Here is a 16,565-nt window from a genome sequence, read left to right on the forward strand (position 1 = left end):
TCTGCATATATATATATATATATATATATATATATATATATATATATATATCCCTGAATTTAAAAAGCAAAATGTCCAGGATCACGTGATCACCAGGGAACCCAGGCTACCTCAGGATAAGGCTGCTGGTCGGGATGCGTCACCAGAATTTAGGAGGGACAGCTGAGGCAGGGCAGGCCTAGGGTCAGCAAGATGACCTTCTATGTTACTACTGCTGTTGGGTGCTAGGACGCTAGAGGTGCTTAGGCCAGAATGATGGAGGGTCGGTAGGGGCTAGGAGGTGGGGGACGGACAACAGCATTGGGAAAACGACTGAAACGTGATAGGTGGCCAGAGACAGAGACAGCAGCTTTGGGGCAAGAAGGGCCGCGGGCAGCCAGTCCTGGGGTCGCACCAGGGCTGGGCTCCAGGTCTAGCTTCGCCACACCCCAGCCCCGGGCCTGGGGTCCTGACCCGCTCTCTTTGGGGCTCTGCCTCCTCTCAGGTTGGAGCGGGGCTGAGGGGACCATCCTTTGGTGGTGGGAGGAGGGGTGGATGGGCAGAGGGGGCTGCCTCTGGGAAGCATCCACAGGGGCACCAAGCCAAACGCTGGGAAAGCAAAGACTGGAAGACTCCAAGGTGGGGGAAGACCTCAGACCCCTGGGATTTCCCAAAAAAAGACACGTTGAATGATGGCTCAGGAAGAAGGACCTTCGTGTCAGTGGGTCTGCTCCGCTGTCCCTGCAGCCAAACAGGGTCAGAGACCTGCAGGCGGACGCAGCCACAGCAGGACTGAGTGGCTGGCCCCCCAAGCTCCCTTAAGTTGAATTTCCTGTCCGTGGACTTTGGTCTCCCTTTGGATACCCCCTATTGCCTTTAGGATGTCCCTGTGTCCACATAGGCCCGCTTCCCTCTCAGGATGGGGCATCTCACCAGCCTAGCAAATGAGAAAACCTACAACCCTTAGGCTGAAAACATATGGAAAATTTTATTCAAGTTGTGGGGGGAAAAGCATCATGCAATAAGAGGAATGGCCACCAGGTGTCACTGTGGCTCCAAACCTATTTTATAGCTTCCCCCTCGGAACAGAAATCCAGCACAGCACAGCAGTAACAAGCCCACAGAATTGCATGCAATTCATCATCTCCAACGAGCATTCCCCTCCAAGATCCCATCTGGTCTTCACATCAACCCTGAGTCACTGGAACAGCCGACAAATCTATTTCACCGACGAGAAAAATGAGGGTGGTCATGCTCTGTGGGATACTCTTGGCAGAACGAGGGCAGCCTGAAGGCGGTTGGTTAGCCCCTTGGGACACAGAAGGACTGGACCTCAGAGGCCAGTGACCGTCCCAGACCACAGAGTGAACCAAACACTGATTCACCCGAGTAACTAGAAAGTCCTATTTCAGGTATAGTTAGATCTAGGCATCCAAAGGATGCCACCAGGATTCAGGGTTTTTGTTTGTTTTGTTTGTTCTTTGTTTTGTTTTGCCATTTCTCAACAACATATTCTACTGGGTGGGCTTCATTCTCAACAGGTTCTCCCCATCCTCATGACAAGATGGACACCAATACCTCCAGGCTCACATCCTATAGACTGAGAAGCCAGATAGAAAAAGATTCCTCTTTCCCCCTAGTTCCAACACCCACCTCGTCATGTAGTCATCTTGAAACCACCACGTGTGTCTGATTGCTCAAGCCTGGGCCACGTGCCCACTCCAGGGCTGGAGAGGTGGGGCAGCTCTGTCTGATGGACAGAGTGGGGAGGGAGTGATTTCCCAAGAGAAAATTAAGATGCTCTTACAACGGGCTTCCCCGGTGGCACAGTGGTTGAGAATCCGCCTGCCAATGCAGGGGACATGGGTTCAATCCCTAGTCCGGGAAGATCCCACATGCCGCGGAGCAACTAAGCTCGTGTGCCACAACTACTGAGCCTGCGCTCTAGAGCCCGTGAGCCACAACTACTGAGCCCGCGTGCCGCAACTACTAAAGCCTGCGTGCCTAGAGCCCGTGCTCCACAATGAGAGAAGCCACTGCAATGAGAAGCCCGCACACCACAACGAAGAGTAGCCCCCACTCGCCGCAACTAGAGAAAAGCCCGCGTGCAGCAACGAAGACCCAACACAGCCAAAAATAAATAAATAATTTTTTTAAAAAAATTTTAAAAAAAAGATGCTCTTACAAGAAGAAAGGGAGAACACGCTTACGGGCAAAACAAGCCTTTCTTTGTAAACGCTTATCTCTGGAGAAGACAAGGGAACTTCTGAGCATTTACCACCTACCTGCTACCTTACGAGGAACTTTAACACGTCACCTTATGCAATGTTACCAGCAAGCCTCCAAGACCGATATTAATGGCTCCATTTCTACTGGTGAAGAAAACAGGCTCAGAAAGCTGGGTAGGTAGTTAAGCCCAAATCACAGAGCTGGTCAATGGCAGAGCTGGGACGTGGGTGGAGATGGCTGGAGCCCTTGCAGCTGAAGATGACCAATAACCTATCAGTCCCTTTCGTCTTAGAACTGGGTGAGGTTTCCAAATGCAGGGTCAGATCACCCCCACCTTCCTGGTGTACCCTGGTCAACAGTGGTATTGGGGGAACTCTGGGTTGCAAAGTCAGTCAAGGAGTTTCCATTACAAAGGCTGAGGTACAGTGGGGAAGTTTGGTCTGGATTTGGTGGTGCTCTGTTGCCCAAAAGGGAAATGTACAAGTATATAAACAGTAGAGGAATCTGGAGGATTTAGCAGACGCTTTTGGTGCCCTGTGACCCATCCCCCCACCCCCTGTCCCCAGTGTCAGCGGTAGCTATGACGGAAGGCTCCCACACCTGCCAACAGCAATCCAGCTCACCTCTCCACTTCTCTGCCCTGGGGGGCTTTCTCTAAAGCCTGAGGGTCCCTTCAACCCTTGTAGGTGCAGTCCTGAATTGCACAAGAGTTAACGTCCCCGGGGAGGGGTATTGTTCACCCAGCAGGGGACAGGAGTTGGTGGGCAATGACCCAACCTCTCACACTTTGGAGGACAAATCTGAAGCACCTTAAGAAGAAGTGTTTTGCACACACAGCAGGTGCTATCGAAATATTCGTTAGCTGCAACTATTACATGTTATCTTTTGCAGTAAGAGATGTAATCAAGTCAGCGGGAGCTTGGTTAACTCACTATCCCTGTGTCTGTTCACGACAGGTGGTGTCCTGCTGACAGGATCTGGAAAGCAGGATGGAGCTAGCATATACCTCTGTTTGTTCCCAGAACTGTAATTCTGTAACGTGTATAGATTACGATCTCTCTCCTCTAGATGTTCGATCTCCTCTGGCCCTTGGAGCTTCTGACACTGCCAGTATGACTTCCCAGCCCAAGATTCTGGACTTGCAAACCCTTCCTTCCGCTAGTGGAAGAGAGTGGAGTGGAGGATAAAGCAAAGTAGTCCCAGACCTGGAGGACACGCTGGGAGTCAGGAGGGAGTTATCACCACCAGACCAGGGTCCAGACCTCAGGAGCAGGGAAAGGTCCAGGCAGGGTATCTGGGCTTCCAGAGGAGGATGGGAGACCATTTCTGCCACGCTGAGCTAACTCAATCGCTGGCCATGCTTGTATCTGACTCAATGGCTTTCAACCTGCCTCAAACTCCAATTTACAAATGTCCAAGAGCAGCTCTGTAGTTTGAGCAAAGCATCCAAGTGTTTCTGCCATGCTTCCTCCTGAAACATCCCTTGATGTGTACGCCACAGCGTACACTCAGATGCACGGTCAAGGTTGGAACCATGCCCCCAATCTGGGCAGAAATCTAACCCAATCTCTTCCCATGCTGTGTTCTCCCAGCCTTCCCTACCAGGTCCCTGTAGACGGGGAAGCAACCTCAGGGAAAGCGTTACCAAGGAACTTCAGGCATCCTTGTTGAAGATGTGGGATGGCAGATATAACTACCAGCGTCTATGTGTAACTGCCTCTTTCTATTCCAAATTCCTAGCCTAGGGCAAATGCTCCAATCTGTGGTGTATTACAGAGAAAGCTGCTAACAGTTGGGACCTGCTCATGATATCCAAGGGTATTGGAAAGGGAGAAGCCTGGGGATGCACATCTGAGTCACAACCCAATGCCTTAGGGGACAAAGAAAGTGAGGCTGGGCTTAGGAAGAGCATGGGAGTGAAACATGACAAATGAGTGTCAACAGAGGAAAAAGAACCAGATACAGCAGGAGGACTCCTAGACTCCCATCCCCCAAGAGGGCACGGACAGCTACGTCTTCCCCAGCATCAGTTAAGACTTGAAGAAAACACGGACTTCTTTTGAAATGCAAGCACGTGGGTCTACTGATACACACATTGCCCTCTGGGGTCAGGAGGCAGGTCCCCCTGCTTTCTCCTTCTGTCATCTCGGTTCCTTCTATCTTGGAACTGTTGCTCAAAATTACGTAGCCTTTTTCATGGGGAATAAAAAAGAAACTCATTCTTCCTTAAGAAAAGAACAGTAGCAGAGACACACCAATGAGTCATGCCGTGTATATGAGGAAAAACTTAATTTTTGGAGTCGGGTGTCTTAAACAAATGGTTCCTATCAGAAAGGAAGTATTTCTAGAAAATGGACTGTTGAACTACAGACTCACCAGTAACCTCACCTGTCAAGCCCCAGGACTGGGATCAGCCTTAGCAGCTTTTTGGTTAGAAGTGAGGGGATATTTGTTAGAAGAGCTACTGAAAAGTGTGCAAAGCTCTAGGCAACGGAGGACAGTCAACCTGAGACAGGCTGGGACCCGGGACCCTCTACTGCAGTGCTTGCACCTGGACAAACGTCTCCTCTAGCAACAGAATACAAAGAAACTATAAGAGGCTAAAAATACCTGCATGCAGGCGCAGCTGGGGCAAATTATGAACAAGAAGATACAAAAAGGCCAAAACGCGACTGCCACTTCTGAGGGGCAGGGAGGAAAAGCAGGGTCATGCACATGATCCCTGCACACGGCACCACCAAGCGGGTGGGCAGACCACCTGAGCCGTCGCTCTGGCCTGACCCACTGATCCGCCCCCAGCCTCCCCCATTTAAGGGAGCAGCCCACCCTCCTCGGAGAGTGAGCAAGGGCACCTTTCGCTTGTTTTCGCTCCCTCCTGCTGCTGCACGAGCCCCAATAAAGCCTTGCCTGAATTCCTCCTCTGGCCTCTCATCAACTTCTATTGATTAAGGAGTCCAAGGACCCTAGTCGGTAACAAAGTGATGGTCCGTTGAGACAGGCTCAGACTCTCTAGTCCTTGAAAGTACATGCCCTCCAGAGAGAGACCTGGGGAGACTTCTACTTCCTTAGAGAACAGCAAATCATTTTAATTAAAAGTACTTAAAATTTTCAGAGACAACTTAATCAATGGCTTTCTGATATCAACAGCAACGAGTTTAGATAACAAACAAGGATCTACTGTATATACCGGGAACTATACTTAGTATTTTGTAGTAACCTATAAGGGGAAAGAATCTAAAAAAGAATATACCTATCTATCCATCTGTCTATCATCTATCTATCTGTATAACTGAATCATTGTGCTGTACACCTGAAACTAACATGACATTGTAAATCAACTATACTTCAATGTTAAAAAATGGTTAAATGGTAAAAAAAAAAAAAAAAAAAGCAATGAGCTAAGTTTATGCAGCAGAAACAAAACAAGATCATTTGTCTAACTTGAATAATTCAGACAGTCATTTGCATGGTTCACAGATGAGCTTTTATTAAAATTGTACATAGATCTCATAGTTAATTTTTTTTAAAAAAGAACTTCCTTTTTTCCCAGTATCAAAATAGTTATCTTTTTTAAATACCTTGAAAAACTTTTAATACAATTATTTTGTTATATATTAAATACTCTCCTAAAATCTCAATCATTTCTCTCCCACCTCATTATCCTAGAATCCTGCTTTAGTGTCACTATCACTTTTTTTTTATTTTTGGCATCCTTAATGCTTTATCCCAGAGAAGCATCAAGAGGAAAAGAAGATTTTCCTGTTAAGTCCGCTATTTCCCAAAAAAAAAATAGTTTAAATAGGAGAAACCAATAACAATATTTGATTTGATACTGAAGATTCTTATTAACGAGGCTTCCTCACAGAGTTATGCTCTATGTTTTGCCCACATCCAATCACTCCTTAGCAAAAGTACTCAGGCCCTGAAATTTAAACAAAACAGCAGTTCTTGCCTCGAAATGGTTATGCTGACCCACTAAAGCCCTCTTGTGGTCTGGTGGCATAAAGGCAGCCAACAAGGTATTTTTGGAATTAGGTGTTGGAAATCTAGATGCGGAGACCAAAAAATTTTTATTTTCAGGGGTCACAAGATAACTGTCTTCCCCAAATCCCACTCTCAACACAGGCTGCCTACAGATGCAGCTCAGTGCAGAGTCACGAGGATGCCAGCTCCACACGTCACTGGAACACACAGCGTCAGAAGCTGGACTCGGGCAACGTTTTCTTCCGACCTAAGGACAGCGTGTGGTACTTCACCTTTGGCAAGGTGCCGAAAGAAGTCTGCTCCCCAGGGACACTCCTCTGTGATGTGCCAAGGGCAGTGGCCCTCGGGAGCCTGCCGGCCTTGCGAGGGAGGCGCAGAGAGCTGGGCGCGGACCGGACGTCCCTCTCCAGGGGGCTGGCAGGGCCCCTGGCCAGGCTCTCTCGAATCCTGAGGGATGGAGACGAACCCCGGGCCCGCTCATTCACAGCTGGGCTCTGCCTGCCACTCACCGCCTCTGCCCTGTCACTCTTCCTGCTCTCCCTCTTCCAAAACACAGACCTCAGAAAGGGGAGGGTTCCCTGTGGGACTCTGTCTGTCGCGGGGTCCCTTCTCTCCACATTAGCCCTCATCTTGCCAAAGGTATTTGGGCAACTGTCTGCACTGTTTCTAGATAACGTCGCAGCGCTGGGAGCCTTCTTGGGGGAGGGTGTTTGGCCACTGCTCCCTGCCAGGCCACTTCCCTTACAGCTTGTGGTCCTTTGGCCCTCCGGCCGGGCTCGTTTCCCGCCGTCCATTGAGGACATCACTGTGAGGGGCAGGTCACACTGTCTGGGCAGCCTGATATCCTGACTTGCGTTTTCCTTGAGGTTCCTTGCTGCGTTCAGGCCATCTGAGTTGCCAGGGACCGTGCAGCGGCCGGGGTGGCCCGAGGGGCAGGGCGCTTCGGCCAGCACTCTGTCGCCGGCTCGCCCGCTATCTTCACCCTTTGCAGAGAGGGTGGCGTTTGACTTCTCACCCCCACCAGCCGTGCCCGTCAGCAGCGGCACGATGGACTGGCTCGTGGACCGAGGTCTCCGTCTGGACTCCAAGTACTCTACCAGCTCGATGGATGCACCCAGGGGTTTCTCCCTGGAGCCAAAAGACCACCGGAGGGGCATGGTCTTGAAGGTCCCCTGCTTGGCTCGGGAAGGGGTGGGCACCTTCATGCTGATGCTGCGGCCTTGGACACCCCGTGCCAAAGGCCTGGACTCCAAGCCTCCTGAAAGAGACACCAAGAGCATCAGTGCCCTAGTATCCCTCCGGCCGCAGTTAAGAGTAGCTGCAAGGCCAGTCTGTCTAACAAGCACTGACCATGCACCTCTGATGGATCAGGCACTGTCCTGGGTGCTGGAGACACAGCAGGGAACAAGACATTATGGTTCCTGCCCTCGGGAGCATCATTGTTTGCACCCACTGTCCCATGGAATCCATTTATATATTTGAAGCCACAGGGCAAGCCAGTGCCAACGAAGGTAGCTGCATGCCAGGCAGTGCAGACTCCCGAGAATACTCAGTCTCTGAGGCAGCTAGCCTAAGATTTAACATCATTTTCATTCATCTTTATATATGGCCATGAAACAGAATGCTCAGCAAAAGTCCCTGCTTTTTCAGGTCAAATTAGGTGCTTGTACTTTTCCAGTGCACAAGTCTCAGATAGTCTACCCTGGGCTAAAAATAAGAAAAAGAAAAGAAGAGAAAAAGAAAAGTATTGTGTGTTTAATTCTCTCAGAACTGCCAGCTATACCTCCATTGTGTGTTTTGCAACATCTGTATATAGTTAGAAAGATGTTTTTGATATGTATTGCTAAGGGCGAAATAGAGTCTTGAAAAACACAGAGTAATCCAACTTGCAAAAATATATACACACGTATATGTGTAGATCTGTGTGTCTGTGCATGATGCGTGCATGTGAAAACATACAAAGAAGTATGGAGAAATAAATACTCCATGCTTAAATAAATAAAATGAGAAGGTGTAGAGGGAACCATGGGGGTGCTGTGTATTTCTGATTTTCTTCTCAATTCTTTCCTCAATCTCAACATTTCTAAAGGGAACAGACATATACCCAGGTTGTGTATTTGACACAGTCAATCAGTTACCCAAAAAAATTCTATTTACAATAGCATCAAAAAGAATAAAATACTTAGGCATTAACTTAACCAAGGAGGTGACTTGTACACTGAAAACTAGAAAACATTGCCAAAAGAAGTGAAAGATGACGTAAATAAATGGAAGCACATCCTGTGTTCGTGGATCGGAAGATTTAATATTGTTAAAATGCCAACATTACCCAAAGCGATCTATGGATTCGATGCAATCCCTATGAAAATCGCCGTGAGGTTTTGAACAGAAATAGAAAAACCCATCCTAAAATTCATATGGAATCTCAAGGGACCCCAAATAGTCAGTCACCAAAAAGACACATACTATATGATTCCACTCCATGAAGTATTCTGAGCAGCTAAAATCAGAGAGACAGAAAGTATAAAGGTGGTTGGGGAAGGAGGGAATAGGGAGTTGGTGTTTAACAGGTATAGAGTTTCAGATTTACAGATGAAAAGAGTTACAGGGATGGTGGCGGTTATAGGCCACACGACAATGTGAATGTACTTCATACAACTGAACGGTACACTTAAAGATGGTTAAGATGGCAAACAAAGTCTGGTATGTGTTTTTGGTTGTTTTTTTTTTCTCCCCTGGCTTGTGGGATCTTAGTTCCCCGACCAGGGATTGCACCCGGGAACCTCGGCAATGAAAGAGCAGAGTGCTAACCACTGGACCGGCAGGGAATTCTCTGTTATGTGTATTTTAACACAATTAAAAAGAAAAAAAAAAAGTTAAAAAGTCATTGGCCATTGTACCATTAAGACACTTGATTTATGAGATGGCTGCCACCACTGAGAAAGAAATCTTCAGCTGAAGCCCACGTGGCACAAGGACAGTCAGCCTGGGTCAAGGGCACCAGCCTCTCCACTCCCATCCCGGAGCACAAGTCAGCTTCCAAAATGAGCCAGGACCACAGCCACCAAAGCCAACCTCTGAGCTGTATGGAGAGGGACCGGGGTCCTCGGAGGCACAGGCGGGGGGCTCAGAAGGTCAAAGGAGCAGGTACAAGGGGTCCCCGAGGCGCCGGCAGGGAAAGCGCACAGACGTCAGCCAGTAGAGGTGCCAAGAAGGCGAGGGCGTGGAAGGCCCATCAGCTCCACTAGGCATCTGATAGCATCTCTGAGGTTCCGCGGATCTTGCCTTTCAGGTTTTTCACAGATAATCTTCCGTATTTTTCTTTTTCTTTAAAGTATTTCTTCAGATTAGCCATCAACAGACACAATCTCACCCCAAATACTTTGTAATTCCAGTCCCAATTGACGTTGTTGCTCCATCATTAAATTCCCACACCTTGGAAGGAAAAGAAAAAAAAAAAAAAAACCATTCTGGGGGCTGAGACACGTGGGAAGGTTTTGTTCCTGGTCCACAGCCCTGGGAAGGGCAGAAAAAGAGCAGCTTTGTGTTAGGAGTCACAAAGCGGTGACGTTCAGCCTTTCAGAACGGGAGGCCCAGCCCGCAGCCCGGGCAGGTGGCAGATGGCTTGGCCACGGCCTTAACCCGCTCTCCATTCTTCTCCCCGGGCACCCAGCACCGGGCGGCAGCTCATGTCACGGGAAACACAGGTGCCCAGCAGCACCCAGCTCCTCTTGTGCAAGATGCAGTGAGAAAGCACCTTGGCCATCATGATTTTATTTCATCCTGTTTGTTGGATCTGAGAGGGAGCGAGCGCTCTGGCTACGAGGAGCAATGAATGGGAAAGCACCCAAGCAGATGCAGCACTTACTGTTCACCCAGTACCTTGCTTCTGGGGGAGGGGGAGGGTGGGGGATGGTAAGCCCTTCCCCTGGGGAGCCAGACCTCCAGGGATGCTGGGAGCTAGAGGCAGAGGTGGAGTTCAGAGACCCCTGAGCTATGCTTCCTTTCCCACCATGGAATCCGTGGCCTTGCTCACCCCGAGTCTGGCTTGAGAACCAGGAAGGGGCTAGAAGCTGAAGCCACACTGAGGACATGAATGGTTAAGTGCTTCCTGAGGTTGTATAAGCCCCAGGGCATACATAGGAGCTTCCCAGGTCCCCCAGAGCCCTGCTCACACAGATGGCTCCGGGGCAGCCTGGGGGCACAGACCCCACCACACAGGGGCCCTGGAGCCGGTGGACCCTGCACTGGGAAACGACACATCCGCTCCTCTGTGACTTTTTCTCCTGGGCTAATGAAATTGGTCACCGACCCGGCCTCACTATGTGTGCTGTGAGCAGGGGGTGGGGGCTCTTCTCACCATCCTCAGCCCACCTGCAACAGGACAAGACTTTTCCTCGTCCCGTCAAGGGTGTCCCCGACTTATGCACTCAATAAATATTTAATGAGAGCCTACTGGGTGCCAAGGACTGTTTGCAGTGCTGGGGATACAGCTGTGGATAAAGTACAATGTGCCTATTCCTTATTGGGCTTGACAAAAAAGCAAAAATACATCCCATGGGATGTAGAGATAACAGCTAGGATGAAGAAGAAGACAGGGTAAGGGGGAAATAGAGGGTCCTCAGTGAGGAGAGACCTGAGAGGTGAGGAAGCTGCATGGAGATCTGGGGATAACAGGTTCCAGGCAGAGGGAGCAGCAAGTGCAAAGGCCCTGAGGCACAAGCAAGCTCGGCAGGTCAGGGAAGCAGCAAAGAGGCCTCCAGGGCTGTAACCAAGGGAGAAAACGGCCCTAACTAGGGGCCTTCATCTTCTGAGCCCCAGCCTGTATTTGCAGACATCTCTGTCTCTGGTTGCACGTGCAACCTGGGGCAAGCTTGACCCCTAAACTTTTCTCAGGTCCCCCAGAAAGTAAGGAGAGGCTGCACAGAACAGCTGAGCCTTGTCCAATTCTGTGACTGAGCTGGCAGGACAAGGCTGGCGAGGGGAAAGGTTGCGTCGGGAGCCAAGGCCACTGCCCCGTCCATCATTCCAAGAACCACGGCCACTCAGGAGAGGGTGGAAGGAAGCCCCGATAGGCAGAAACAGAAAAATAAAAACACACCTAAGGGGGTCTGGCAGTCAGAGAATAAGAATAAACAGAACCAGGGGCTTCCCTGGTGGCGCAGTGGTTGACAATCTGCCTGCTAATGCAGCGGACACGGGTTCGAGCCCTGGTCTGGGAGGATCCCACATGCTGCAGAGCAACTAGGCCCGTGAGCCATAACTACTGAGCCTGCGCGTCTGGAGCCTGTGCTCTGCAACAAGAGAGGCCGCGATAGTGAGGCCCACACACTGCGATGAAGAGTGGTCCCCGCTCGCCGCAACTAGAGAAAGCCCTCGCACAGAAACGAAGACCCAACACAGCCCCAAAATAAATAAATAAATTTAAAAATAAATAAATACTCCTGTTCTCTGTTTAAAAAAAAAAAAAGAATAAACAGAACCATCAGAACAGGCCCTTTTGAGCCGTTAAAGAAAAAGTGACAAAATAAAACGGTCAGGGAGATTCAAGTGCAGAACAACAGGAGACTGAAGAATGTGACTTCCAGGTTTTAAAATTCAGTAAATGAACTGAAGGCAGGCAGGGTCACTGTTAAGACTCAAATTAGTGGCCTGAAGTGGTCTTGAAATTTATGACATTTGGTAAATTTCACAAATTTTATAATTGTGAAAGCAATGTTTCATGCCATAGAGCAAAATGACAAAGTGATAGAAATCACAGGGAAAAGCTAGGAGACTTGGAGGACAGATCTAGGAGACCCAAGAGGCAAATAATAGGAATCTGAAAAGCAGGCAAGACAATAATTAAACAAAAACAGCATTTTCCTAAAGAAAAGTCTGCATCTGTAGAAGGAGAGGCCTCCACAAGTCCCAGGCAGGTTTGAGGAAAAAACACAGACCCAGGGATATTCTGGTAGAATTTCTAAACTCCAAGGTCAAAGACAGAATTTTAAAAGCTTCCAGCCAGAAAGAACAAGTGACTCTCATGTGAAAAAGAAGAACTTCTCACCTGCAACCCTGGGGCCTCGTAGACCGTGGGAAAACATCCACAGATGCCCGCAAGAAAAGGACTGCAACCCAAGAGCCCTTCACCAGTCAATCTGCCATTCACTCCCCGGGAAAAGAAAATATTTCTGGCTCTGCAGAGGAAGAGCATGTTATGCATACCTGAAAAGAATTCTGACCAAACACTAAAAATCAGCCCTGAGACCTGAAGATAGAAGGTGATGAAAAGAAGACAGACAGCGGTGTCCAGTGCAATCGTGTACCATCCACCCTCACAGGGGACAGGTGGTCTTAGGATGTGTTACATCAAGTTAAGTTGGTGTGTTTGGGACAGGAAAGGGACAGCAAGAGAGATTCTGATTACAGTCTGGAACAGAGTAGGAAACCATCTCAGCACAACCTAAGAACTGGGGACTGACGAGGGGGTGCTGTTGAAACAGACCAGAGAGAGCCTGGGAAAGCATCTCAAAGCTCTCATTTGGCGGGAATGACACGGAAGCATTAAAAGGTCTCATCAGGGAAAAGAGAGGAGGCAGTGATGAAACAGAATGACTCGCAGGAAATAGCAGGCTTCTCGTATCCATATGATAATTGGAAAATGCCTTTGATTTTAAATATAGGGAAGCATAAGGTAAGAATTAACAAGATGGGAAAGAATAGCACTTCCCAGTGAACCAGGGGAAAATAGGGAACACACAGCAACATGATTAAATCAGTAAAAATAAGAAAAAAGAATCGGTGATAGAAATTTTTCTTTAATGAAATGAATGTATATACACTACTATATATCAAATAGATAACCAACAAGGCCCTACTGTATAGCACAGGGAGCTATATCAATATTCTGTAATAACCTATAAGGGAAAAGAATCCAAAGAAGAATATATATATATATATATATATATATATATATATATATATATATATATATAGGACTTACCTGGTGGCGCAGCAGTTAAGAATCCGCCTGCCAATGTAGGGGACACAGGTTCGAGCCCTGGTCCAGGAAGATCCCATATGCCACGGGGCAGCTAAGCCCCGTGCATCACAACTACTGAGCCTGGGCTCTACAGACCAAGAGCCACAACTACTGAGCCCATGTGCCACAACTACTGAAGCCCCCGTGCCTAGAGCTCATGCTCTGCAACAAGAGAAGCCCACGCACTGCAACGAAGAGCATCCCCCGCTCGCCGCAACTAGAGAAAACCCACCCGCAGCAACGAAGACCCAAAGCAACCAAAAATAAATAAATAAATTTATTTTTTAAAAAAAGAATATATATATATATATATAACTGAATCACTGTGCTGTGTATACCTGAAACTAACACGATACCGTAAATCAACTTTACTTCAATAAAAAAAAAAATCTCTGAGAAAATGTACAAAAAAATATAAAATGACATGAAATCAAGTTTGGTAGTTGAAATCAAGTTTGGTAGTTGGTATGAATGGGCTGAAGTTTCCCTTTGTAAGACACGCTTTGAATTTTTTACATTTAAAAAACAAAACACAGCAACATACTGTGTTTCTCAGAAACCACTTAAAATTAACTCAAAAAGAGAGGTTTATAAAGTAAAAGAGAAGGGCAAAATGACACCAGGCAAATGCACGCAAGAAGAAAGAAAGAAGGGGTGGAATTATTCATCTCAAACAAAGTAGAATTTATGATTAAAAGCATTAAGCAGGGCTTCCCTGGTGGCGCAGTGGTTGAGAGTTCGCCTGCCGATGCATGGGACACGGCTTCGTGCCCTGGTCCGGGAAGATCCCACGTGCCGTGGAGCGGCTGGGCCCGTGAGCCACGGCCGCTGAGCCTGTGCTCCGCAACGGGAAAGACCACAACAGTGAGAGAGGCCCGCGTACCGCAAAAAAAAAAAAAAGATGCTCAACATCGCTAATTATCAGAAAAATGCAAATCAAAACTACAACGAGGTATCAACTCACGCTGGTCAGAATGGCCATCGTTAAAAAGTTAATAAATGCTGGAGAGGGTGTGGAGAAAACGGAACCCTCCTTCACTGTTGGTGGGAATGTAAATTGGTGCAGCCACTACGGAGAACAGTATGGAGGTTCCTTTAAAAACTAAAAACAGAACTACCATATCATCCAGCAATTCCACTCCTGGGCATATACCCTGAGTAAAAGCTAATTTGAAAAGATACATGCACCCTTATGTTCACAGCTGCCCTATTTACAATAGTCAAGGCATGGAAACAACCTAAATGTCCATCGACAGATGAATGGATAAAGAAGATGTGGTACATATATACAATAGAATACCACTCGGTCATAAAAAAGAATGAAATAATGCTGTTTGCAGCAACATGGATGGACCTAGAGATTATCATACTAAGTGAAGTAAGTCAGAAAGAGAAAGACAAATACCATATGATATCACTTACATGTGGAATCTAAAATATGACACAAAGGAACTTATTTATAAAACAGCAACAGACTCACAGACAGAGAATGCAAACTTACGGTTACCAAAGGGGAGAGGGGGTAGGGGAGGGATAAATTAGGAGTTTGGGATTAGCAGATACAAACTACTATATATAAAATAAACAACAAGGTCCTACTTTATAGCACAGGGAACTATATTCAGTATCTTATTCTATATTCAATAATGGAAAAGAATATAAAAAAGAACATACATATATATGTATATTTAAAACTGAATCACTTTGCTGTACGCCAGAAACTAACACATTATAAATCAACTGTACATCAATTAAAAAACAAAAAGACATAGGGAAATTGAATGCAACAGTTAACCCACCTAATTTAATAAAGCTCACATTCCTCAGAAGACAATGTACATTATTTTGTGTATACACAGAACACTGACAAAATAACCATCACGCAGTTACTTGATCACAAAAAGGGAATCATTTTTGAAAACCACATTTTTGGATCACAATCCATAAAATTAGACATAAAGAATAAAAGGGTGACCAAAACCTCTTAAATACTTGACACCCAGATAACCTTTAGATCAAAGAGGAAATCAAAACTGAAACAACATACTATTTGGAAAGCACTGAAAAAGAAAAACAAAACCTTTGAGGCTCAATAAAGCCATAGAGGAAATTTACCATCAGGAGCACTGACACCGAAACGCTTTAGTCTCAGGGCCCCTCCTCTGCAAAGGACTTTAGCAATTTTTTCACATGGTCATGTTTTTATAACAATTGCAAAAGTAAGGTATTTCTTTGTCCTTTTTCTTATAGAGCCTCTCCCAATACCCATCCCCAATTACTTAAGTTGCATACCCCACAAAACTTGGATCTGTTCATTTTTGTTTTAAAATGCCTTCGTTATTATGAGGTCCCATAACCAGAGCTACCAGAAGGATGAAGTTGCCAAGCTATCAGTGTTTCTCTACAGGGGACTGCTGGCTTTGGGAAGGACAGGTCTGTACCACATGGTACCATCCCTAGGCATTGCAAGACATTTAGCATCCCTGCCCCCTGGGGACTAAATGCCAATCATGCCCTCTACTCATTTTGACAGTTAAAAAAAAGTCTCCCACATACTCATGGGGAGAGGAGTTAGTACCAATCATTGTTGAAAGCCTATGTGCTGGATTTTGATCTTGCCCCAGGCTTAGTATTAACAGTAAAATAAAGCTGGATTTTCAACCATCTCAGAGCTTCTCAAACAGGTTTCAAATCTATCACCATTATATTCAGACTCCAAGAGGGAATGCTCCCTTTGGAAGGGAGGCTCTGGCAGTGTCCAAAAGGAATAGCCTTGAATTTGGAATTTTCTTTTAACATCTTTATTGGAGTATAATTGCTTTACAATGGTGTGTTAGTTTCTGCTTTGTAACAAAGTGAATCAGTTATACATATACATATGTTCCCATATCTCCTCCCTCTTGCGTCTCCCTCCTGCCCTCCCTATCCCACCCCTCTAGGTGCTCACAAAGCACCGAGCTGATCTCCCTGTGCTATGCGGCTGCTTCCCACTAGCTATCTACCTTACATTTGGTAGTGTATATATGTCCATGCCACTCTCTCACTTTGTCACAGCTTACCCTTCCCCCTCCCCATATCCTCAAGTCCATTCTCTAGTAGGTCTGTGTCTTTATTCCCGTCTTACCCCTAGGTTCTTCATGACATTTTTTTTCTTACATTCCATATATATATGTTAGCATACAGTATTTGTTTTTCTCTTTCTGACTTACTTCACTCTGTATGACAGACTCTAGGTCTCTCCACCTCACTACAAATAACTCAATTTCCTTTCTTTTTATGGCTGAGTAATATTCCATTGTATATATGTGCCACATCTTCTCTATCCATTCATCTGATGATGGACACTTAG

At 46.7% G+C, this 16,565-nt stretch overlaps 1 protein-coding gene across 2 annotated transcripts in view; it reads right to left on the bottom strand.

The window, feature by feature from the left end:
* Positions 1-5,332: 5,332 nt before the first annotated feature.
* Positions 5,333-16,565, bottom strand: part of USP43 (ubiquitin specific peptidase 43) — a 63,160-nt gene continuing 51,927 nt past the window's right edge. For both annotated transcript variants that reach the window (XM_089900353.1, XM_022595990.3), the window contains one exon: positions 5,333-7,450. In XM_089900353.1, coding sequence (XP_089756479.1) covers positions 6,405-7,450 — 1,046 coding nt within the window. In that variant the 3' untranslated portion in view covers positions 5,333-6,404. The remainder of the gene's footprint in view (positions 7,451-16,565) is intronic.

This window comes from Delphinapterus leucas, chromosome 19 (assembly GCF_059928025.1).
Source record: "Delphinapterus leucas isolate spDelLeu-1000000601 "Yukka" chromosome 19, BTC_Dleu_Yukka2, whole genome shotgun sequence".
Classification (NCBI taxonomy): domain Eukaryota; kingdom Metazoa; phylum Chordata; class Mammalia; order Artiodactyla; family Monodontidae; genus Delphinapterus; species Delphinapterus leucas.